Source organism: Hoplias malabaricus, chromosome 3 (genome assembly GCF_029633855.1).
Source record: "Hoplias malabaricus isolate fHopMal1 chromosome 3, fHopMal1.hap1, whole genome shotgun sequence".
Classification (NCBI taxonomy): domain Eukaryota; kingdom Metazoa; phylum Chordata; class Actinopteri; order Characiformes; family Erythrinidae; genus Hoplias; species Hoplias malabaricus.
The window spans coordinates 67,366,008-67,390,930 of record NC_089802.1 but is presented as its reverse complement, the minus strand read 5'-3'; the positions used below and the strand labels follow the sequence as shown (position 1 = coordinate 67,390,930).

The 24,923-nt window shown below is 38.1% G+C and overlaps 1 protein-coding gene across 3 annotated transcripts; it reads right to left on the bottom strand.

Moving 5' to 3' along the window:
* Nucleotides 1-136: 136 nt before the first annotated feature.
* Nucleotides 137-21,621, bottom strand: pmepa1 (prostate transmembrane protein, androgen induced 1). 3 transcript variants are annotated; one of them, XR_010801952.1, is made up of 5 exons: nucleotides 21,213-21,621; nucleotides 5,755-5,909; nucleotides 4,743-4,796; nucleotides 4,022-4,651; nucleotides 137-2,976 (listed from the first exon to the last, which is right to left on the bottom strand). XR_010801952.1 is itself a non-coding variant. In XM_066666002.1 (4 exons), exons 1-4 carry the CDS (start codon nucleotides 21,316-21,318, stop codon nucleotides 4,127-4,129), a joined length of 840 nt encoding a protein of 279 aa, XP_066522099.1. In that variant the 5' UTR covers nucleotides 21,319-21,621; the 3' UTR covers nucleotides 137-4,126. The 3 variants fall into 3 exon arrangements, 2 of the variants coding, with proteins under 2 accessions (XP_066522099.1, XP_066522101.1); XM_066666002.1 differs by having other exon boundaries at nucleotides 137-4,651; XM_066666004.1 differs by having other exon boundaries at nucleotides 137-4,648.
* Between the last annotated feature and the right edge of the window lie 3,302 nt (nucleotides 21,622-24,923).

The following is a 24,923-nucleotide window of genomic DNA, read 5'->3' as shown; positions in this document are numbered from 1 at the left end:
CTCCTCATAGACAGTCACCCATCGAACCCACAAGCTCCAGGTCCCTGGAGCTGTGTGACTGCCACACACACACACGACAGTATATTATGAAGAATGAACAGACACTAAATCAGAGAGTACTATATAAAATGCTTTATTTGTTTAATTGAAATGTCTTTTACAGCATGTGTTATGGGCACTGTCCCCTGCTCATTTGTCAAATAAGATATACACTTCTTATAACACTTAAATATCTGATATAAATAAAAAACAAAAGTTGTCACAATGTATGTCATAGTCAACAGACAAAGGGGTCTCTACGTTCACTGCAATGTTTGAGCTTGAGTCATGCTTGAAGTATTGTGAGAGTAATGACCTTAAATAGGAAAGACCGAGTCTCTTTTACTACACAATTCACAAATGGCAAAAGACTTCAAAATCAGATCATAAAGTTCATATTGCAACCTTAAAGTAATCTTTACTGTCTATTCCCATTGACAGGTTAAAAAAAAAAAAACAATGCATGTATGAAATAAAACTAATAAATGGATCTGTTTCAAGCTGATCTTGACCTGAAAATGTTTAAAAGATTGAGTCCTTCTTTGGAAGTGTCTATTTGCACATGGAAAAACATTCAGATGACTGACTCATTAGGCAGAGAATGTCTCAGCCTACTTTCAACTGCATAAAAAGCTGTACTAGAGTAATCCAGAATACCCCTGGTGTTCTTGGAGTTTGAAGATTCAAATACTGATCAGACGAGTTTTGGAATGCTTGCTTAATGCAGGAAAACTCTGGAAAATGATGACAGTATAGTCTGGAATCTATTATTGGTACTTCAGATCCCCTTTACAGGGCTGAGAACAGTACTTATCCATGTAATCTCATTGGTTTAATCTTCAAGTTCAGTTCCTTCAAATTTGCATGCATTCAAGCCAAGTGTTATCACTCAAACCATGTGTGGCTTTGTGTGTTTTATGTGATCACCAAGATGTGTTTATTTTTGGTATGGGATTCAAACAGGGGGAAAAAATAGGAGTCAGTCTTCATGCGAGAAGGCAACAGAAAGAAGAGCAATCACACAGACTACTCCAAGGCACGCGTCATAAATCGAGTAGTATATGAAAGAATTTGTTTTCTTTACAATGATAAGTTACTTTAATTTTCTGATTAGAAAAGAAATAAGAATAAACATTTATAACAACAAATATTCTAAAGCTAAACCTTAAATTAGGCCTAGAAATAACTAGAAAAGAAAATTATTTTTCTCCCCCCACTGATGAATACTTTCTTAAAAACAAAAAGAAGGGGACCCGTCAAAGGACAGTGTGAAGCAAAGAATTGAAAAGCAAAAAATCAAGTGATATTGTTTGCCCTGTGACTTCTGCATAAATACCTTGGATAGGTGTTTCAGGATAAGCAAAGAAAAATACATTTATCAAAGCAAATATAATAACAAAAACAACAACATAAACAACAGCAATTATAACAAGAACAAAACATCCATTACATGTATACTCTAGGTTCAATAAGAAACTACAATTATTATCAAAAGGCAAATAGTAAGTATATTGCAACACTCTCCACAACACCTGTACCACATTACCATTTTTTGTTGTTGTTGCTTTTATCATCCTCCCCCTTTTCCTCCTCCTAACAATATGTCTACCACTGGCCTTTCTGATTGGCAGATTGTATGCCCAGGTCAGTGACAGTAGGATCAGGCCACGCTGGCATTTTAGAAAGCAGAAAATAGGCATCTCTAGAACAGGGAGAGCTCTTGCTAGGGAGAAAAAAAAAGAATAGCAGAAAGGGGCACAGTTTTCAACGCTCCATGTGAAATATACAACTCCAAATTTTATATAAATCTCAAGATCCCAAAAGGTTGAGCTCCAGAGCTGAATATTTGCTTAATTATAAGCTGAATTTAAAAATTTAGACAAACCGGTCATGAAGTACATGAAAGAAAGTCATGAGAGAATGCACTTGAATATTAGATTTGGAGCCATACTATGGATATTTGTATATTGTTCCCCTCTCTGTGATTTGGCTCCAGAAAAGCCCTTCTCTCTCCATCTTTCAAACTAAAGCCCCAGTAAGCTCTGGTTTCCCTGAAGTAAGACTGGACAAATCCAGTTTAAAAAAAAAAAGTTTTAAAAATACCCTATACCCACATTGGTCAGAAATTTTTAAATACAAACACATTTTATGATTGATGTTGTTTTGTGATTCTTTTGAGACATGGCAGCAAGTGCTAATCAGATGGGGGAAAAAATCTTGTACTTGGAGTCATACGGTAAGTCACTATTTGGCAGCATTTTGAAGAGGATTGTGCTCAATAATGATTGATGGAGTGACTTCTGATGCTCAGATTATGTTACAGTGGGAACACAAACAGTAGAACCTCTTTGGATGGACTGTTTGTTATAGAAACGATCCACATATTTAAGGGATGTCATGGTGTGATTATATTATTTTACTTTAGGAAAAACAAACCCTGATCTTCAAAATAATGTATGGTTTTACAGGAATACATTAAAGCAAATAGCAAATAAATAAACTACAAGGAAACATGTGTTAAGTGCCAATGTTTATGTTCCGAAATATCACAAAATCATGACATCCCTATGTGTTTTTCTCCACATCCTTTCATGTTTATTTATTTATTTTTTATGAAGGTCCATTTGCAATTACAAACCAATGAGGGCGGATTTGCATAAAAGTTCTTTGTCTTATCTTTTCTCAATGATACCAGAGCTGACGGGTAGGATTGTGTCTCTCCCTTTATCCATAAAGTGCCATAAGAGATGCCCATTTCTGCAACTCAGAGAGTGAGAACCCAAGCCTGTGCTCAACAGCAAAACCGAAGAAATGCACCGAGGAGTCGGGTTAAGTCTATATAAGGTGAGAGAATCAACTCAACTCAAGTTCTAGATTTCTTCAGCATGGCTGTGACGTGCAGGCGTTTGATCACTCTCCTCGGTCTTTGTGGTCTTTCTATGAAAGAAAGACTTTGGGGTTAAGGGCTAAATGGTTTCTCTGTTACATACATACACACAAACTCAAATCATTTCAATAGTTCTCTCACACTTCTCACAAGCCTTGGCTTACCATTCAGTTACCTTTTTAAAAAATAGTGCAATTTTTAGACATTTATATAAATAACTAACTAAAATGGTGCTTTTTAAGTTTTTTTCAGTTGTTGTCATAAACATATGCTGTATGTGTGTGTGTGTGTAAATAAATATATATTATATATAAAATATATACGGCATGTGTATATTTTAGTTTATATAATTACACACATATACACACACACACACACCTTAAAACATATACTCACACACGTAGTATAAGTTTAGCTCAATATCAAATACATTGTGTGTTGGCACTCGAAGGGATAAGTGTTTTTTTTTTCCAAGCCACCGCCCCACTCCAACTTCTGTCTCCTTAATGTATTATAAATTCTTGTCTACAGCTTAAACACTGGATGGAAAAGCATGTTTCTGGCTTGTTGTTGGTAGTGATAACTGACAAGTATCTAATCAGTGACCAAAACATACAGAATTGAAACCAGGGGAATCAACTTGTCATGTCAGCAACGGACCAAAACAAGACACTTTAGACACCATTACTATATTCCTGGTCATTGTGTAGACTTTCAATATTCCAGAACTGTCCTTCAGAAAAATCTATCAGAAGGCAAACAACAAACTATGAAGCATTATGCTCATAAAAGAAAGTGTGTTTCTTGTTTATGGGTTTCAAGGTTTGGGTATAGAGGTCTGTGGTACATATACCAAGTAAGTATTTACACATGAACAGTTTACTGCTTAACTGCTCTCGCTCTCAAACAAATATGTCTGAAGCAACAGAGGAAAACAGGGCTACAGTTAGAGGGTATATTTCATGATTTCTTGAGTATATTGTGCATTAGCCATACCGTGCTGTTTTCATCCCCCCCCTTCTTCACTTACCCTTATAGTCCATAAGGAGAAGGGAAGAAGCAAGGCCACTAATGTTAATGCAGTATCACACTAACCGGCAATGACGCCTGGCTACACAACCATTCACGCCAGCTAGAACTCCCAGAATCCTGTGCAGGCTGTGTAGACGAAGACTTACTACTGCTAGGCAGAGTTAATGGTCAGACTTGCTGTGCTTTGTGCTTCTCCTTGTTTCGGTTGTTTTGGCTGTGTGAGATGTTGATTTGGGGTAACACTGGCTGCAGATCCCCCTGGATCAAAGGAAGAGGCCCCATGCCTGTTCCTGGGGCAGTCTGTGTGTGGTGGGGCATGGATGAAGGGTGGAAGTAGTGGCCGATGACCTCACTGTAGGCCGGCGGGGCACTTTCCAAGCTGGTAGCGCTTATGCCAGCGTTTATACTCGGAGGGCAAAGGGAAGTGTCAATAAGGGGACTGTCAAATATAGTGCGGTTAGGAGGGGCACGGACTGACTCTCTATTCAGCTCCAGCTGTTGCTCAGGGTCTCGGAGTTGGAGGGTGCAGGGACCCTGGTATGGAGGGGGCTCTTCCCCATCTGACAGGGGAATGTTTGGGGGCAGGTCAATGATGGTGTCAGACAGGTAAGGGTAGGTGGGCTGAAAACGGGCCATGCGCTCACGCTGGCTGTACGGTGGAACTCGATCTGGTGGCCGAGAAGCATAGACCTGCTGAAGTTAGTACAAAAAAGATACGATTAGGAATGAGAAAATGACAGAGACATGCTCAAAATAGGAATACAAAATAGGCAATCTACTTTACCTCACTCACTCCACTAAATGACCCTGGCCCCTCTGATGACCACAAACTCCCCTCCTATCAAAGAGAAAGAAAACAGAAGTTAAATTCTGATCCACAATTAGTCTCTGGCCAGTTTTTGATTATTCAGTCTGAATCTTTCAATCTTTTTAACAACAAAGGGAAGGTATATATGGACTAGAAAGTCAAATTGCCATTATAAAGCTGAAAAGAAATTACATATTGCATGCTCAGCTCAATCCCACAAATTTTTGTTGTCTCATCTAATACTCATATTATAATAAATATTATAATAATATTTCACACAATTCCCTTCAAAGGAAGATTCTTTAAAGAAAAAAAAAAAACACACACAGAAATGTAATTAGTCTACATAACCACAACAAAGTTGGAATGTGTGTGGCTCTGGGCTCCCCACAAATCAGCTGATGTATTTTATTGGCCTATACACTGTTCAATCTAATCTAATCTCACTGTACAATCTCTCACCCTACATTAGCACTTTTATAATTCTACAATTACAGACTGTAACGCGTCCTTTGTTTGTAACCCTTTCACCCTGTTCTTCAATGGTTAGGACCTCCACAGGACCACCACAGAACAGGTATGATTTGGCGGTAATATGACCATTTTCAGTGCTGCACTGACACTGATACGGTGGGGGTGGTGTGTGTGTGCTGTGCTAGTAAGAGTGGTTCAGACACTTCAGAGTTCATAAACTATTGGTCATCCTCTAGTCCTTTATCAGTGGCTACTTAATGCTGCCCACGGGATGCTGTTGGCTGGATAATATTGGTTTGTGGACTACACCACTGAAGAAACAGGGTGAAGGGGGGGGGGGGGTATGCAGAGCAACAGATGGACTACAGTCTGTATTTGCAGAACTACAAACTGCTCAGTGGAGCGGAGAGAATTAACAGTAAATGTAGAAACAATGTGGTGGTTGTAATGTTATTGCAGATCGGAGTGTGTTTGTGTGTGTGTGTAAACGTGTTTGTGTGGGTTTAACACTCACTGAGGTTAGAGGTTGATGGCGACGGCGAGTCTGTCCATGTCGTGAAATAAGGGACCGAGCTGAGAGTCTGTAGTGGTTCAACAGGCACGTGATCACAACCACCATCATCATCATCACAACGACAATCACCAGGATCTGCACAAATTCCAGCTGGGCTAAAAAGAGACAGAGGGACAGAGAGAACACAAATGAGTCAAGTGTGTGTTTGACTATAATTATGTTTGTGGCGCATCAGGTAGTGTCGCAGTTACACAGCTCCAGGGACCTGGAGGTTGTGGGTTCAAGTAGTACTCCGGGTGACTGTCTGTGAGGAGTTTGGTGTGTTCTCCCAGTGTCGGTGTGGGTTTCCTCCGGGTGCTCCGGTTTCCTCCCATGGGCCAAAGACACATATTGGCGACTTGGAAGATTGTCCGTAGGTGTGAATGTGTGTACCTAGCCACTTCATTACAACTCTGGTCCCAAAGCCCGGGTGAATAGGCAGGGTTGCGTCAGGAAGGGTATCCAGCCTAAAAACAGTGCCAGATTGATGGTGCGGATCGTGGTTGATCCGCTGTGGCGACCCCTGATGGGAGGGAGCAGCCGAAAGAAGAAGAAGAACAAGAAGGTGATTGTGTCGTGACAGCTGAATAACCTAGCTGAGCATTTTGCTGGGGTGGCTGGAGGAGGATATTATTGGAAAATAAATGTTTTTGCACCCACTGGTGCAATGTTTTTGGAGCCATTGCATTTCATTTAAAGACTAAAGGAAAGCACAAATTTTGTATTCGTTTAGAATTTGAGAACAAGCATGCAGCAATGTTAATATTCTTAAAATGAACACAAAACATTACAAAACCAAGATAAGACTGTGCTGGAGTTTGGGCTAAATGTGCAGCCTTCAAGCTGTAAATGGCCAAGGAGTGTGCTTCTTTTCAAGAAATATCAACCCCCACATTCTCAGCAGAAGCCTTAGCAGTCTCAGCAGCTGTGTTGTGATGGGCAAGGTCATCAGTCAGAGTGCGCACAGACACACACCATCCTTTGTTTTTTTTCCTTTAAGGGGCAGATCAACATTCTCTCGTGTGAACCACCCCAACCACCACCTCACCCCCCTCACATATATAGACTGCACATTGTCTATATTCAAAATAGCCATATGTAGGCCAGACTTTCTGCATAGCGCAATGCACAATTAAGCCTGTGGCAATATATATTTGTAAAAACAATAGCAAGTGCTGATCATTGTCAAAGCTTCAGTCTACAAAGCTGAAGATAAATGGTGTGTAGAAAAAGTTAGAATAAAGAAAGCATTTGCTATTTAAACACAATTCACCATTAATCACTAGACTCGACTTGAACATGCATTTAATGTAACTGCATTAAATCCAACTCTGTTGGATACAGCCACATACAATTTCACTATTTAAGGAAGCATCCTCTATTTAAAAGCAGTGAGACAGATTACAATATACTATGTGTTTATTAAAACAGCAAAACAAACTACATTTAAACAATTCCTTGCTTACTTTCTCACAGAAACCAACTGACAATGACCAAAATGAATGTAATGTCTACACATAAGCTGATGTAACATTACCTATAACAATAATAAGCTTTGAGCCCAATTCAATCCCACAACAAAACCATAACACACTTCAATTTATAAATTGAAAAGCCATAAGAAAACCTAGGTTCAAAATGCATTTTGCAACAGATCTCTGTGATGTGCTAACATCTCTATAAGACCTTATCGTCTATTACTTCCAATAAGTCCAACTTTTTTCTTCAGGCGCATTTGTCTGTTTGTTTTCAACAACTTCTACAACGTCCCAAGAACAATTTATTTTAATTATAATTTATATAACAATATTTTGTAGCATCATAAATACATCGTAAAGACGTTTCCACTTTCTAAGATTTCACAGTCAAGAATTCAATAAAAAAATAGACATCACAACCAGTTACTGAAGGTGGATTGTGCAGTGTAAGTGCTGAGGCTCACCAGTGCATGGTTGTCTGCAGTATTCACCTTTTCCAGGATGTGGCTGCATGGCACAGTACCAAAATACATCCAAAGTATTAAAAACCCACTCCAAAAATCTGCTCCGGAGTGCACACAAAGCACCACATTTACAACAGTGGGAACCAACTACCTTCTACTTTTCCAACCCACCACTCACACCCCTCCCTGCAGAGGGGGAGGGAAGGGGGCAGCTTCCACATGGGGCCCAAGTCAGTCTAGACTGAATTGTCTGAGTCAATCAGTTTGCATAAGAGAACAAAAAAAGCATCTGAGACAGATGAACGGTTTTGGACATGAAGTCTTCTAGTGCTGGCGTGCCAAGCTGTTTGTGTGTGTGTATGTTTGTCTTTATGTATGTGTGCGTGTGTGTACTCCAAGTATGTATAAGTTTGTTCAGTCAAAATCTATTTACACACTCAAATTTGTGTATTTGTAATCCCTGTATGTTTAAAATATATATATATATAATGTCACTTACAACCTAATTGATTGTATTTTTTTAGTCAGAAGTGTTAGGAATAGTGTAAAAGTAAGGTTGGGATTAGTTTGTATTAGATATGGTTAAAGTTAATGTAAGTCTCTGCAAAATGCTGTTCTATGAAATATTTTCTAAAACCATAAAGAAAGCGCATGTTCTCTGTCAGTTTGTGTGTTTGTTTGTGTGTGAGCCTTGACATTGGGAGATGCACTGAGAGCTAAGAAAAAAATCAGAAGGAATTGCATTTGGCCATTTTTAAAGTAATGACTGAAAAAATAATTGACTGTGCAATAATTTTATTGGGGACCATTTACATGTAATATACATTCATTAAAGACTGAATTAATATAATTCACTGGGAGTTCTTCTAAATGAAATGATTGCATACTCAATACAATACAGCTGTTTCAAATAAAGAAAATCTCCAATTTTCTTTATTTCCAAGTATTTTTAAAAATTAATTGAAAAATAACCAAGGGAATTCAATTTTAAAAAGAAACAATTTTTTTTGATAGGCAGCACCGACACACACACAGACACACACACACAGACACAGCTGATGGTTGTAACTGGCAAGGTCAGCTATACCGCACTGGGCATTATGCCATTATCACAGTGTGTGTTGAGGGGCTTCCCACAATCATGACGCACTCTGCCATTTCACTATACTGTGATACTCCCCTTAAAGAAGGGGAAGCAGGAGACAAAGGGGTTTCTTTTGAAAGCAGTGACATGGCCTTTACTGAACCCTCTCCCCCAACCCAAGGTCACTCCCGGTCACAGATAAACCAGACAGCAGAAAACATGCAGACACTGAGGGAGGAGCTTAATTACTCTCTCTCACAAACACACACACAGTGTGTACTCGCTACGTGTGTATATATCTTGCACTTAAGTCTGTTTGGAAACCCTTTTTTCCTTGATACTTTAAACATCTTAACCCTCAGCAGCTCTCTCATCGTATATACAGACAAATATTTTACAACATACATGCGAAGAAGCTATTAAAAATCATATTGCTAGATTCCTAAGCCTAAAAAAATGATAAACATACAATTTCTCATTTTTGATCTACTGGTAAAATATTTCTTTAAAAATGTAGTAAAATTCTTCATGCCAATAAAAAGAATGTCAAGCTAAAAGACATTTTTTTTTTCACTAAGTGCATTATGAGTTTATGGCTCACAGACTAAATAGATATAGCAGATTTAAAAGATTATCTCTCCTAATTAGGTCTGCTGATTTTATTGAGGACTGTTCCCATTCTGCATTAATGTGAATTTAACAGAGCCCATAATTTCCATAATATTTATAGTTTAAAGGTGATATTCATGACTTTAATCAAAAAATACTTTTTATCACGTTCGGAAGATGTTTCCTCACCTTTTACTAGCTCTCCAGTTTGTTTGCATGCTAGAAACCAGTCTAATGTGTTCAAGAATCCCTACTGTCAGTGTCAAGGAGTAAATATAAACAAAGGGGCTCAGTCAGCCATGCTAAACTTCCTCCCTCTCTGCAGAATAACCGTGGAGAGACCTCCAAATGTTGAAAATTATGAAGAGATGAGGATATTGCTTTATTCTTTCTACATATTGATTTATTTTTGTGGTTTCAGGTTATTTATGTTGGAACTGACTTACAGTTACAAATGAGTTTCTGGGGTAATTCAAACAGTGATAAAAAAATAAACTTATATAAAAGTTAAATATTAGCTACATACAAACAGCAGTCTTTTGTTTTTCTTAAAACACACCGTTCCACATTAAAAGGCCCTGAGCTTCTGAATGTAAACAAACCAGAAAGAACTGCAGTTCCCCACAATCATAAATGTTGCTTTTAAATGCTAACACACAGGACCACTGAATCATGTAGATTTCATTTCAAGTGACTACACAAATTCAGTAAAGACTGTCCCTTGTCATGGCAAGACAATAGTACAATAACACAACTGTGCAATCAAATTTGGTTTCATTGTAATTGGCCAAGTACAGACTTTGAGCACATTTCCATAAGAATGACCCAGGGCAGAAAAAAGAGGTTGCAAGAGAGAATGATGATTCTTCCTCTTTTTTTGGTGGGGGTTGAGAGTGGGGCACTCACAGCCCTAAGTCACAGGGACAAGCGTGGGAACTTTTGGGGTGTCTGCCCCGTCAGCTGGTGGGAAAAAAAGTTTTTACAAGCTAGTGTATGCAAATTATTCAGTAACAGGTTGGTGGGGCTATAAATGTTAAAAATGCTAACAATCCCCCAGTTATCATCCATTATACATTAATGCCTTTAAATGGCACAATTAGTCTAGACTAACTGCAGATTAGTACATTACAGTCTAGTTTCCTGGACTGAGATTAAACCTAGATCTAGACTACAGAATCTTCTGAATGGAGACTTCATTGAGAGAGAGAAAAAAAAATCTGTCTGGCAAATAAGTCATTTAAGACGTGTGGAGGACAAACAGGATTACACAAGTTATAGGCAATTCATGGTCTGGTCTATATACTAAGATATTTTATCCACACATAATATGGCTAAACATTCATAAATACAGTTTGTGCAAAGATATATGATTTTTTTCCCCCCGCATAGAACTGTAATATGCTGCCACCCTGCTCAGTTGTCCACAGAAAAGAAGGATGCTGGCCATTTCTGAAACAAATCCTGCAAGTGTGTGCATGCAGGTATTAGATCAAGCATGTCTTGAATGAAATAACAAAATATAAACCTCTGAACCACAATTATTCCCATTGCTCACCCATGAGTTGATGGACCAACAGCTGCTGCAATCGTACAGTATATTTAAAAAAAAACAACAAAAAAACATTGATGTGAAACACTTTTGTTGATACTGAGAAAGTTCTGGAAATTTCAAAGCTGTACCTTCAGGCTCTAGAGCTAAGTAGCATTCAGGGGTCTGTATAATAAAGAAACGGAACTGGCTGACATTCAAGAAAAAGATGGGTTCATGTCTTGGTCTGAGATACACTCAGAAACCTTAAAACTTTGTCAGCAATTTTCACAGTTGAAAAACTGTACTATCCTACACTGCATACAAAACTGTATTTATAGGCTGAATGGTGGTAAAGCCCAGAAATATTGTAACCCCTGCACTTCCTTCAGAAAATGCACCAATTCTTTGCAAGAATTACAAAATGTGCAAACGTGCAATTACAAATGGTTTAGTATTCACTTTTACTGCTTTTGTTTACATTGGAAAAACAATGAGAAAAATGCTCAGAAAATGACACCTTTTCAAAATTGCAAGAAATATATGGATTACAATGGCAAAAAACAACATCTAACTAAACAAACAAACAACAAATATACAGACATGTTAAAAATCAGCTATGTACAAACTGTTTTTTTTTTTTAAAACACACTGTTCCACCTTAAAAAGACATGGAGCTTCCGAACGTAAACAAAGTGGAGAGAACTGCAGTTTCCCAAAATTTAAAGCCTTTAAATGCTTACAAGTCTTGAGCAAATAGACTGCAAATATCTAGTCTGCAATCAGCAAATCACAGATTTAATTCCCACTAAAATATATATTATACACAGAATTCCAGTATTAAATTGGATAAAATTATTGACACCTTTTGAAAAATTGTAAGGGGCTTTTCAGGAGGAAAATCCAAAGTGCACTTCAGAAAGCACCCAGAAATGGTTTAGGACAAAGCTGGAGAGTTCATAAGTGGCCAGCATTGAGTTCAGATCTTAATCATACAGAACCTTTTTGGAGAGATCTGAAAATAGCAATTGGTAGAAGTAGCTGGTCCAAATTTCCAGTAGAATTACAAGTGTAAGAAACCTTTTCCGGTTTACAGGAAGCTACTGATTTCAGTCATTGTGTGTGCTACCAGATATTAAGGGTGTTAATTTATTTGACAGGAAAAATGTATTGTAACCATGGCTGCAGTGGTTTTAATGCAAGGTACCTAACTCCCAACTGCTCCCTGGTGCTGACATGGCTGCCCACCACTCCAGGTGTATGCTCTTGCCCCTAGTGTTCAGTTAAAGTCATGACTTTGTGAGAAGTCCCAAGCATTTTTATTACAGACTGTGATCTAAACAGGGTTTTCTTCCATTGTATTTGGTGACACATTATCTCTCTATGAGCGATCATAGAAGTACCAAAGTTACAGTGTCGGCAGGTGACTCACAGGCCAAACACAGGGGTGATCTGGGAGTGCCTACCCCCATACACACACTGCTCAGCTTCTTCAGAACTGACTCACTTATACACTTCCCCATGAAGACCAAAACTGAAAGCTTTCCTCACAGAATCTGGCTAGCTCCAACTTACTGTTCACAGACAAGTTACTCGTCATGGAACGTGGATGTTGGCTTCCCACCTGTTGTCAGGAACACTTGGTTTAACTATATATAACTACAAGCTAATTTCTGTTGCTATTGTGTTAAGGCAGGTAACAATATCACTTTAGCCAACCCAGATAAATGCAATCACTGCCTTGCAACCTCTAGAATGCCTTGAGCTTTCTGTCTGGCATCCCGTGTTTCAAATCATTCCACCTCAGTTTAAGCACTTTGCCTCCTCTTTTGAACTAGAAAATCTGTGTGTCATACTTGCCCAGCCTGATGGAAGGCTAAAGTAACATGGGTTGCCTTTCAGGTGAGTACTCACCCCACAGGTCTTCAAGGAGTGTGTGGAAGCAGCTCTAGGGAGCAGTCCTCAATATTTCTGTCTATAGAGACAATTATAACCACTCTGAAAGAGCCAGAGTGAGAAACAGACATGCTCATGCCCCACATCTCCAACTTGGGCTTCAAAATGAACTGTACCCGAAGCTGTCTTCAACCCAGGCAGGAGATAACAGAGCTGGGAGTTAATTAAACTCACTTCTATACAACACCCTTGGAAGTTCATATCACTTGAAATGGCATTGTATTATTCTATATTGCTATGTTTTTGAAAGTATATCAATATATCATTAAAAAGCTAAGCTAAGCTGAATCATAAAACAATTATTTTAAAGGATAATACAATGCCATTTAAAGGTATATGAACTTCTGATATTAACATATACACCTTTTTCACAAGTTAAATCCATTCCCAGAGGCATTAATGAAAGAAAGCCCTGTTTAAAACTAACGGTTTCAGTGCCTGTTCCTTTAAAATGAGATTGAGGCACAGATCACTTCACTGTCAGTGCCTAAAGCTGCTTTCAACACTCAACTCGGTATGCGCTGCATCTCACCCAAGCCGAAAACATTTGCACTTTATTTGACCCCGCACTGTTTAGCACTGCCCTTGCCTCTGAGGTCCATGAAGTGAAAATCCATGTCTGCACTATGCATCCCCTTGAAAGTAGAGTGTTTGAAAGCACAGTGGTGAATTTTGTGTGTGAAAACAGCTCAAGAGTGAGAGGCACGCAAGCAGAATCACTGGGTTTTAGGAATGCTCCCTTGATTATGTTTCTTCTCTGTTCTCATCGTATTTAATCAGTTAATTTCCTTCGGATTTATTTCATTTAACCTAATTTTTGTATTCTCACATAAACCTGGGTCCATCACTATGACATGTCATCTTTAAATAATAATGATTGATATTAAACCTAATATGACCTATAACATACAACACACCTAGACTTTAGAATTGTGACCTAGCATCATTTTAACTTCTGCCATATTTGTGTACAGTATTAAAAATATATGTAGTTAAATACAATTATTTCACTGTTAAATAGACATTTACTATACTGTCTCAGCGTTAAGCCCCATGAAAAACAGTTACAACTTTTTTACATGTTCAAGTAAAAGTCGTATGTTTTTACAGAATATATACAGAACTATAAATGCAACCTTTACATTTGATGCCTGTGTTTGGCATTACAGCAGTTGCAAATATGCATAAAGCCTTGAAGATTTTTGCCACTGTTCCACTGTGAATATTGCCTCCAGTCCTCTGCTCAAGTCCTGAGAAGTGGTCATACTTGTTCCCAGCAGCTGCGGCTCTAGACACAACAAAGTTGAAACCACTCCTCCCTCCATGCCCTTCTTTGTTTCTACAGATACAAGTGTCTGTGTGTCATATGGACATGGCCCAACCTGTCTGACAGCAAAAGCCTGCCTGCTGCTCAGGGAAGGAGGTCAGACAAAACAAATTGACACCAAATGCAAACAAGCCCAATAAAACCCAAACTACTTGCTGAATAGCATCTGAGTTTTATTTTCCCATGGCATTCAGTCCATGGTGAACTATAAAGGCAAACAGACTGAGACCTTTTAATCTTAGAACAAAAACAAAAAGAACTAAAATGGGTTAAACATAGCAAAGGATATGAACATCGTACAAATACAGATCTGTAGAACACACAAGTACTTTTTCCTTCTTTCTGTAAATGTTATATTAGCCTACTTTTTCCTGCTCATTTAGAGTGATATTTGATGTCCCATATTAAACAAATGCTGAATTTGTGCATGTAATCTTCTGTAAGTTACTACTTTATTTTACATGTGTGAGCTTCTGAACTGTTTTGAACTCTAAATCTGTTTACAGTTTGCTCCAACGTTTCGTCGGCTTACAAAATTAACTGCATACAGCTTGTAATTCAAACTGTGAATATTTGCCTCTTGTTGTAATATGACTCGGGTGGTATCCCAAATCTCTCCTTAGTCCCTACATAGTGTACTACATGAGTTATAATTTCTTGCCTTATTCCACCACATATAGCATTATGTCTACTGTAGAGTTAATGATTCCCTAATGTCTCTTTGTTAGACACAGAAATCATAAGTTGTCTGGGTGAAGGAGCCAGTATTTTAAGACTCATGGAGAGCACTGTGTAAGTAGCAGGTAGGATCAGGCCTTAACCAAACAATACCAGTGTATAGCTATTACAAAGCTGCTATTTTGAGGTTCAGGGCCAGGTTCAGAATCTCTTTGTTTAGGTCAGGCTTTGGCATAAACTTTTGTCCAACTTGTCCTATCAGATGAATGCTTAACGTCTTTGTATTTTAATGTATAATTGAAGGACGAATAAGCAAACATATGCTAATGCATTTTGTTAATGTTATTTATTCTCTAGTACAGATTTGTATAATATACCTTGAACTATTTCCTTTTTTTTTGGATAAGTAAGAACAGTTTCATTATAAACGCAAAAGTCACCATGAATGGCTTTACATACTAAATTGACTCATTGGTAAATGGTATGTCATCATTTTCCTGTAAAAGGTCTTTCTTCTCTCTTAATCGAGTCTGTGACTAACTTGGTTAACTTGGAATCAGCTACAAACCATCTGGATAAAGTTTTTTTTTTTTTTTTTTCAAACATTTTTTTGCAATTCAAACATTGCATTTTACTTACTTTAGGCATTCAAGCAATCGTTATTATTGAGCCCTGGAGGTACATACAAATAAGGCCACGATACTGTGACTCAATTTCCAGCCGGTGCCATATTGACTCATTAATCCGCTGAGGTACACGCCCCCTGAGCATAATGGTGAAAAATGCAATTGAAGGAAAAACGATGTGTAAAACAGTCCTTGTGAGAAAATTTATTTTTCTCAGATTAATGAAAAATGACAGAGGATAGGATAGAGCCATTTAAGAGGTAAGAAAAAGAGAGGCCAATATTGTCAACAAGGAACAAGATGAGCATGTTTGCTACTTAAACTTTATCTAGAAACCAAAAGGAAGTTTTGGCTTAAGGCAAATATGCAAACTCAAAATACTACTGTCAGCAAGGTTATAAATGATTGTCATGAAAATACTTCACTACCTGCCTTCACGTTAACCACTAGATGACTTGACGATATTATCAGTACACTACAGCCTTATGATACATCTGGACATCCATACACACAACTAATAATTATCAACAACTTAGCTTATTTCATTCAAACATTACAACTTTTTAAACGGGTTGAATCACATATGACACCATATTTTACTTTGGTAGCTTGCAACTCTTATAATCAGTATCTTGAAAAGAACAAATTCCCTGGGCCTTCGCTACATGTTCAGACAGTGAAGGGTTGGTAATAATGTACTACAGCCTGTATTTAGACAATAAAACCACACAAGCAAGGAGACAAACATGCATGCACAAACCACATACATCTTGACAGCAGCAGTGACTTCTCTAACCAGATATAAAGCTCGGCTTAAAAAAACCATCCCCTAGCAAATACCAATTGCATGAGAAGTCTCTTCTCATGTGTTGTATTACTAAAAATGTGGAAAAATATATCAGGCATTCCCTCCAGGGCAGATAAATAATCAATAAAGCACATAATGTTGCCTGGCTACTTCTTGGACAACCACTCATTCAGCAACAACCTCCTGCTGGTTTGTCACTGTGCTGCATGGAGGAACCTATTACAGCCTGCTTCTATAGTTAAGGCTAATTTACAGACCTCTAATCTTCAAATTGTTCGTAATCTCCAAACGGGCACACACTAACACACTAGTTACCTGACAAAACTTATGATAGTTGCACTTTTTATGCAGGTACCAGTAGCTGTATATTTTTGGACTATGACTGTGACTCAAACATTTTGAGTAGGACATTTATCATCTTCTACTTGTTTGCTCTTCACCTTAAAAAGGTATGAGATATGTGAAACAAAAATAACCTGATAACCCTAACCTCAGAATTAAATATCTTACATAAGTCAAAACTTTAAAAAACAAAAGGAAAGTTGCAGTGTCACAATATTGAAATAGTACCATTCTCAAGAGATAATAATAATAATAATAAAAAGTTAGAATGCAATGGTTAAAATCTGTTTTTATAAATATGATAAAGTGTTTAATACAAAGAGAGAGAGAGAGAGAGAGAGAGAGAGAGAGAGAGAGAGAGAGAGAGAGAGAAAAACAACAACAAAAGAAATGAAGAAGTTGGCCACAGCTGAACATAAATACAAGGCACAAAAGAGCACAACTAAACTCTGCATAGAAGTAAGCATAAAGGATGTGCCTTGTAAAGTCTTTGAACCGCATTTATTACATAGGCATCTGCAGGACTATTAAATACAGCAGCCAGCATTGAACTAAAGATGTTCAGAAAAAAAAAAGTAGCTTGTTTGAAACTATAGCACTTAATTGTAGATATACGAATGTACAGCCAGGCAATTCTGGCAGATCCCAATAGAGTCAGATCTGTTGTCTGAAGGATGACAGTAAACCCCAAACACCACAAAAAAAAGCCCCCATCTAGAAATGACAATGAATCTTTCAGCTGGAGCTCCACCCTGGGTAGGAGTTGCTGACCTCTGGTCTCTGACCTTGGTGTCACAGACAGAGCACAGTAACCATGGAGACCCCCTCCTCACACTCTACACCCATGCAGACGAGTACTGTTTCATATGCAAAACTTCAATTAACATAAATCTGAATTTAAATAATTATACACTGACTGAGACTGCTAGACAGGGAAATATCACATAGACTAAAGACAAATCATATCCCAGGTCCAAAATCAAGAGGCCATCTGTTTCAAAATTCTTGATAAATTTACTTTAAATTACTTTTTGTTAACATTTTGGCTGTTCAGCAATTATAATATGTAAAAACAATAAGAGATATATAAGCGTAAACAGCATCAGTGATGTCAAAATGTGGAACTATTTCATTATGTCTACAAAAAAAAGAAGCAGTAATCAAAAGTTTATAAATTATTTTATGTTTACTTTTTAGTTTCCCAACAAAGCAAATTAGTTTGTTTGAAATGGCAGGACATATGATCCACTACAAGCAAAATTGTATGAGCACAGCCACAGACATTTTCTAAATGCACTCCCCCTGCTGCTTGACTGCCTTCTGGAGTCAGCTGTTCACAGTATTCCCCTTTGCATCATGTCTAGACAGGGGGGGAGAAGTGCCAGTGCATCATTAGAGCAAGAGAAATGTGGGAATCTAATGTTCATCTGCAGAGGTCAGAAATACTTTCTGTCTTGCCTTCTCTAAGTGATACAAGAATGTCTTAAAGAATCTAACCTGATTGCAACTACATTTTTATAATAATACTGTTCTGTGCCTTAATTACTCTGTGATTACTAGTAAATGTGTTAACAATGCAAGAACCTCAAGCATGAACTCATATCTTAAACTACAAGGAATTCTGAAATGGATTTCTAATAATCTGCTGCTTTATCAATATTTCCTACAGCAGTTAAGAAAAAAAACAGAAGAAATATCTCAATTTAAGTCCAGAACACCCAAGTCCAAAGGGGTTTTCACTGATGTGAATAAGACCATACATATCCACAACAACAATTCAAGACACTGTTTACAACTCTTTCCAGTACAGCTAATGTATGCTTTGATGCATCTTTCAGCAGTAGGTCGTTGAAGAACAAAAAGACCATTTTTAAGCAGAAGTCTTACATTGGAGATATATACAATGAATGGAAAATTAAAAACCTAAGACAATTTGACAGAAAAAGTCTGCAGTGTTTGGCATTCACCCCCTCCTTCTCCCTGTCCAGCATATGGCATGGCGAATGCGTAATGAAATGTATGTCTGAAAGTGTATGTGAAAGAGGGGGTGGTTTTAACCAGGGTCAGGAGTGTCAGGGCTCTCATGGGTCTTGCCATATCCCCAACCCCACCCCCATGCACCATTATCTAGGGACCATGTGAGAAAGCCACAGGGAAGTTCAAAAACAGAAGACTCATAAACCACAAAGCCCTGCTCCTCCACTTCACCAAATGTACATGAATTGGTTTCTCACTTCTTTACTAGAAAACAAACAGGTATAGACCATCTTATAGACCAGGATATTACTATAAAACATGCTATGGCTTGTACATAGTAGCCAGGGCATCTTCAATGACCGAGCCATTTCCAACAGCAGTGATTCTGATTCTGTGCCTGTAAACCCTGGGAAAATGCTGTAAGTGTTGAATACAGTAGATCAAATGTGGTACACATTCCTGAACAGGAGCTAGCATTTCTTTTGCTGTCATGTATCAAACATTTATAATGTGCATGTTTATTAACAAAATGATATTTTTACTAGAGTTTCCTATTATTTATAACAGTGTACAACAAAACCTTGCCAAAGGCTTTAGTACTCAGAAACTTACAAATCCACTGGGCTTCTCACTGCCCTTAAACATAATCCTCTGGAGTAGTCTTTAAAGTATTCTTAAGTCTATATCCCCCTAATAAATCTCCTGTTACAACATGTAGCTCCTAGTATCAAGATTTTGGGGGGTTGGGACGGTTGTCTGTTACATATTATTGACTTTATTTTGCATTTCCTCAAAGCTACACTACTTCTGGATATACCTGCTTGCAAAGAATGAGTGTTTCCCAAACAGGAAGAAACAAGACAAATGTTTTGACATCCAATTGGTTAGTCACTGTTGAACTAAACTGGTAAACCTAATAAAACAGATAAGTTGGAAGCTCTTGTTCCAGGAAACCCAAGATGACTGGAAGTACAGTATTGCCAAAATAATAATAATAATAAAACAATCACAAAAACAAACAAATACAAATACACAAAATGAAAACAAAAGTTCTGAAACAAACAAAAAATAAATCCCTCAAATAGTACAATATTTAAGAAAAGGAAAAAAAATTATAATTAATATTTTTTCAAGAAATACCAGAAAATAAATTTGCTTTTAGTTTGTATAAACTTTCTCTACGATGTTTTACGTGTCTCCCAAAATTAATTAAACTATTGGCCTTGGTTTAGAGGTTTTTTATTTTAAAAAGGAAACTACAGTCTCCTTGTAGCACCCCATTAAATCACCATCAACACCGAAACATTCATTAGTGATGTATACTCCAAACTGCTCAATTTATTATTTATTAAAAACTTGTCAGGTAAGTAAACTGTATTTGAATACGGCTGCTTCACCTTAAGGGAAATGTCATAGCATATTTAAGGATGTCTAGTCAAACCAAAAACAAAAAGAGTAGTCATCATTTAACCCTCCTGTCCTCACATTTTACAGCGTGTGGTTCCTATTAAACACAGTTTCAGAGGAAGGAAAATGGCACAGGGTAGGACAGAGTAAACAACTTTAGGTGAAAAGAACAGAGAGGGGCGCTTATTTACATGTTTGTACACGTATATATTCCATGCTATCAATCAGATAAGGAAAAGAAGCGAGAACGAAAATTCTCATCTGAAAAGAAACTAGTATGAGCAGGTACACGATCTCGAGCTCCTTTAACCTTATCAGTATCCGAGTACATAACCTTTTTGTATTTGTTCAATAGCTTCGCGAGTCACCGCAAGATACCGTCTGAGCGACAAATGAGTCAGTGCAGATTAAGGCAAGCTTTTACCCAGACAACTCCCAGCAGTCGAGGATTTGAGAGCAGACAGCACGTCACATACAGTCAGCTGATGAGTCTGACAACTCCACAAACACATGACATTTTTAAAATGGGAAAATAATAATAATAATTCGCAGTTACAGCCCTTGTAATCGGTCGAAATGTAAAGAAGACAGAGTGGGAGAATTCACAAAATCCTAACGGTGTCTTAACGAGAACACGTAACGTCAGGAGCTGGTTAGTTTTAAATATATGCCACTCGGTTATCTACAAACCACTGTTAAACTGCAACAAGTCTGGCGTGTCCTAATCTGAGCTAATGATCAGCTGAACACAGTCTGAGAGCTGTCTGTCCGTCTGGCCCGCAGTCAACTTTGTTGTGACGACGTCAAGTGGACCAAAAAAAAAAAAAAACTAGATCTCGCTGACCGCTGGGTTACAAAACGACTTTCACGAAACCCAAACAACGCCTGTGAACAAACAAAAGTGGCCAGTGACGTGCCCCTGACTAATATTGCTTTACAAACTACAAAAGAGCCTTCAATGTTCAAGTTTGGCTTTAGCTAGCTGAGCGAGAAGCCTCAGATGTAGGTTAAAGCTAGCAAACCAGCTAGCCAACTTGAACGAGACAGCTAACTTAACGTTACAAGTTACAGACCGTAGCAGCAGACACTGGAGATTTGAGCTTGGGAAAATACAAAAGTAAATTTGAATACTTACTGATCGCCATACTTTGGTAGGAAGTCGAGCGCTTGCAGTTACACGTACAGGACACATTGGTCTGAATGTCCACGGTCCCGTTTATTAGACCCATGAAGCTGAACATTTAAAATCGGGAGATGTAGTGAAGATCAGTTGAAGGAACGCCGCTTTAGGTCCACACAGCAGTTCAATGATCACTTCACTTGTTTCAGAGAGGTCGCTATCAAACGAAAACATGGATGATGTGTGGTTCTATTTTTGTCTTCCCCGAAAAAAAGCGAATACTTTTCTTCTTCCCCAGTGTAAAGAAGAATCTTTTCGAAGCTGGCGTCGCTGACCCCCACCCACCCCCCGGGCCGCAGTCTGGCCTCGGATCTACAGTGTTTCCTGATGTTATTAGCAGGCGGTGCTTTCTACATTCCGCCCGTCTGGCTGACTGTCTGACTGACTGGGGCACTTCTGCGCTCACCTCATTCAAGTCCAAGTGGGCTGGACCAGGGGGCGGGGCTTCGAGCCAGACCGCATTACGTAAGCACCAGGCATGTGGAGCAAAATCCGGGCCAAAGGATTTATCCATTTGAAAAAAACAAAACAAAACAAAACAAATCATTGTAATTAAAAATGTATCATTTGAAACTGACAGTTAAAGAGATTATTTTGAATACATCATTTATTTTGAATTTAAGAAATTACTTCTGTTGTAAATTTGTATTTTATTATTTATCTATTTTATCTATTTATAATTATTTATTATTGACAGATTCAAGTCTTATTTGTTCACATTTAGCTTTGCAATGTGTGTGTGTGTGTAGATATTAAAATGCCAAGAAGGGTGACACACACACACACACACACACACACTTGAGTCACCAATAAACCAACGTGTGATTTTGGATCATGGGAGAAACCAGAGCACCCAGAGGAAACCCACGCAGACACGGGGAGAACACACCAAACTCCCCACAGACAGTCACCTGGAGCAAGACTTCAACCCACAAACCTCCAGATCCCTGGAGCTGTGTGACTGCGACACTACCGGCTACGCCATCATGCCGCATGAAAATAATCAATTTATAATTTATTCAAAAGACTTCCTTTATTAATCAAACTGAATTAATCAAAATTATATACATACGGAAAAAAAAAATCTAAACCTTGCTATTCATTTAACAAATATTTTGGCCCATATTTGGCTCCATGTAGACAAAGTTTTCTAGTGTTCTTGTTTGCAGATATGTTTCACACATCCAATCTGTAAGTACAGAGTTTTTGCTGTGAATCTATGCAATATATAACAGGTGTCAGATGCCAAAAAAGACATGCAGGTAGGTGAATTGGCTATTCAAGATTGTAGATTGGTGTCAGTAAAGGGCTAAAAAAAGGTTCTCTGTCCAATATGCCAGGCTTTCTTTCTCTCTGCTCACGTCAGAGAAAATCTGTAATTTATCATACAATAAAGAGATACATTTACATACATTATTATACATTTGGAGATACATCCAAATGTTGACAAGCATGAACTGAGTTTAGGATATAGCTCTATTCCTGTTCCACAGGTGGGTAATATTGACTTATGTTTGATGTTTCAGATTTATTTAAGAGAACTGACTCTATATTTGTAAGGGCCCTAACTGCATGAAGGTAATCACAGGCCAAAAAATGCAACAAAATGAAACAACTCCAGTTACAAATTATTGTATGTGGTAATACAAACAGTGAATAAAAATTTACAGACAAGTAAACTTCAGCCAAACAACACAATACAAACAATAGTAGTGTTAAAGATGCAGAGCTTCTGAACATAAACAAACAAGAGAGAACAGCAGTTCCCCAGAAATGATATTTATGTTGCCTTTAAATATTTAAAACCCATACTTTTAAATACAATGTGCAGTAAGTGAACATTTGTCACATTTCAAGACAGTCATGTATTACTTATTTATTGACCTTATATATAAATTAGAGTTATACTCAATGCTAAGTGCAGCCTGGAGTGCTGCAAAATTAAACAGCATGGGACATTTACCATTTAATTTTGTCAGATGCAGGAATGGAGAGTTTGACCCACTAGTTTGTGTCTTTTCTGTGATTTGTGTACTATTAGGATTTAAAACAAAATTTTGCAAATCTGCCCCCACCCCCAGTTCTGAATTATGTATTTGAAGTTTTGAATTTGTATTCTATAAGTTGAATATGAAATTACATTTAATTCTGTATTCCAAAAATGCCCTCATCACAATACTTGCACTTGCACCCCCAACAAAGATTCTCAAGAGTGTCCCCTATGGGTACTTGATGCATCACTCTCGTAAGTCCACATCGGATGACAGTTTCAATTAGGGCTGTGCCATATCATATTGTTCATGATAATATCATCATCATTTTTAAAACGATCTATAAAAAATCTATATTGTGATAATAGTGATCTTCTGAATTGTTTAGGAAATGGCATCATGCAGTTACCCATAATATGGCCTACATTCTGTACATGAGTGATTTAGACACAATGAAGTACGGTGGAAAGTGGCAAAATAACCGTGGTATTGTGTAAAAATATATTTTATTGTATATAATTAATAGTAATATAGCATTTGTTTTGTTGCAATAGTGTGTTTTTGAAATTAATAAAAAACATTTTCAGTGTTTTGTTTATATCACCAAATAAAAAAATCGTTATCTCCAAAATACCCTGAAATATCATATTTTTTTATGGCAATATCACCCACCCCTAGTTTCAATAAGGCAAATACCAATGTTCCACTGTGAGCCTGTGACCTTCCTCACATAAAACAATAACAAGAAAACAATAAAGTGTTAAGTGTAATTGGGATCTTTTAACTTATTCTTTATTAAGACTGACTTGGTTTGAATAAGTTGGTGTGTTCTCCCCGTGTCCACGTGGGTTTCCTCCTGGTGCTCCGGTTTCCTCTTACAGTCCAAAAACACACGTTGGTAGGTGGATTGGCGACGCAACAGTGTCCGTAGGTGTGAGTGTGTGAGTGAATGTGTGTGTGTGTGTGTCTGTGTTGCCCTGTGAAGGACTGGTGCCCCCTCCAGGGTGTATTCCCGCCTTGCGCCCAATGATTCCAGGTAGGCTCTGGACCCACAGCGACCCTGAACTGGATAAGCGGTTAAAGATAATGAATGAATGAATGAATGAATGAATGAATGAAAAGTACCAATGTTCCACTGTGAGCCTGTGACATTCGTCACATAAAACAATAACAAGAAAACAATAAAGTGTTAAGTGTAGTTGGGATCTTTTAACTTATTCTTTATTAAGACTGACATGGTTTGAATAAATTGGTGTGTTCTCCCCGTGTCCGTGTGGGTTTCCTCCAGGTGCTCTGGTTTCCTCCCACAGTCCAAAAACACACGTTGGTAGGTGGATTGGCGACTCAAAAGTGTCCATAGGTGTGAGTGAATGTGTGAGTGTGTGTGTTGCCCTGAGAAGGACTGGCGCCCCCTCCAGGGTGTATTCCCGCCTTGCTCCCAATGATTCCAGGTAGGCTCTGGACCCGCCGCGACCCTGAACTGGATAAGCGGTTACAGATAATGAATGAATGAATGGTTTGAATAATTCATTCATTCATTCATTCATTGTCTATATCTGCTTATCTTGTTCAGGGTCCGGAGCCAACTTGGAATCAATGGGCACACAGCAGGAACACACCTTTAAGCGGGCTCTAGTCCTTCCCATGGCGACACATTCACTCACACACTCACTCC

What these genes read in the sequence shown, in the direction of transcription:
- pmepa1 (XM_066666002.1), bottom strand. Translation starts at nt 21,318, where the DNA reads ATGTTCAGCTTCATGGGTCTAATAAACGGGACCGTGGACATTCAGACC. An exon ending in CTACCAAAGTATGGCGATCA is followed by an intron (nt 5,910 to 21,212) that starts GTAAGTATTCAA and finishes GTCTCTTTTTAG; the next exon opens with CCCAGCTGGAATTTGTGCAG. An exon ending in CATTTAGTGGAGTGAGTGAG is followed by an intron (nt 4,652 to 4,742) that starts GTAAAGTAGATT and finishes TACTAACTTCAG; the next exon opens with CAGGTCTATGCTTCTCGGCC.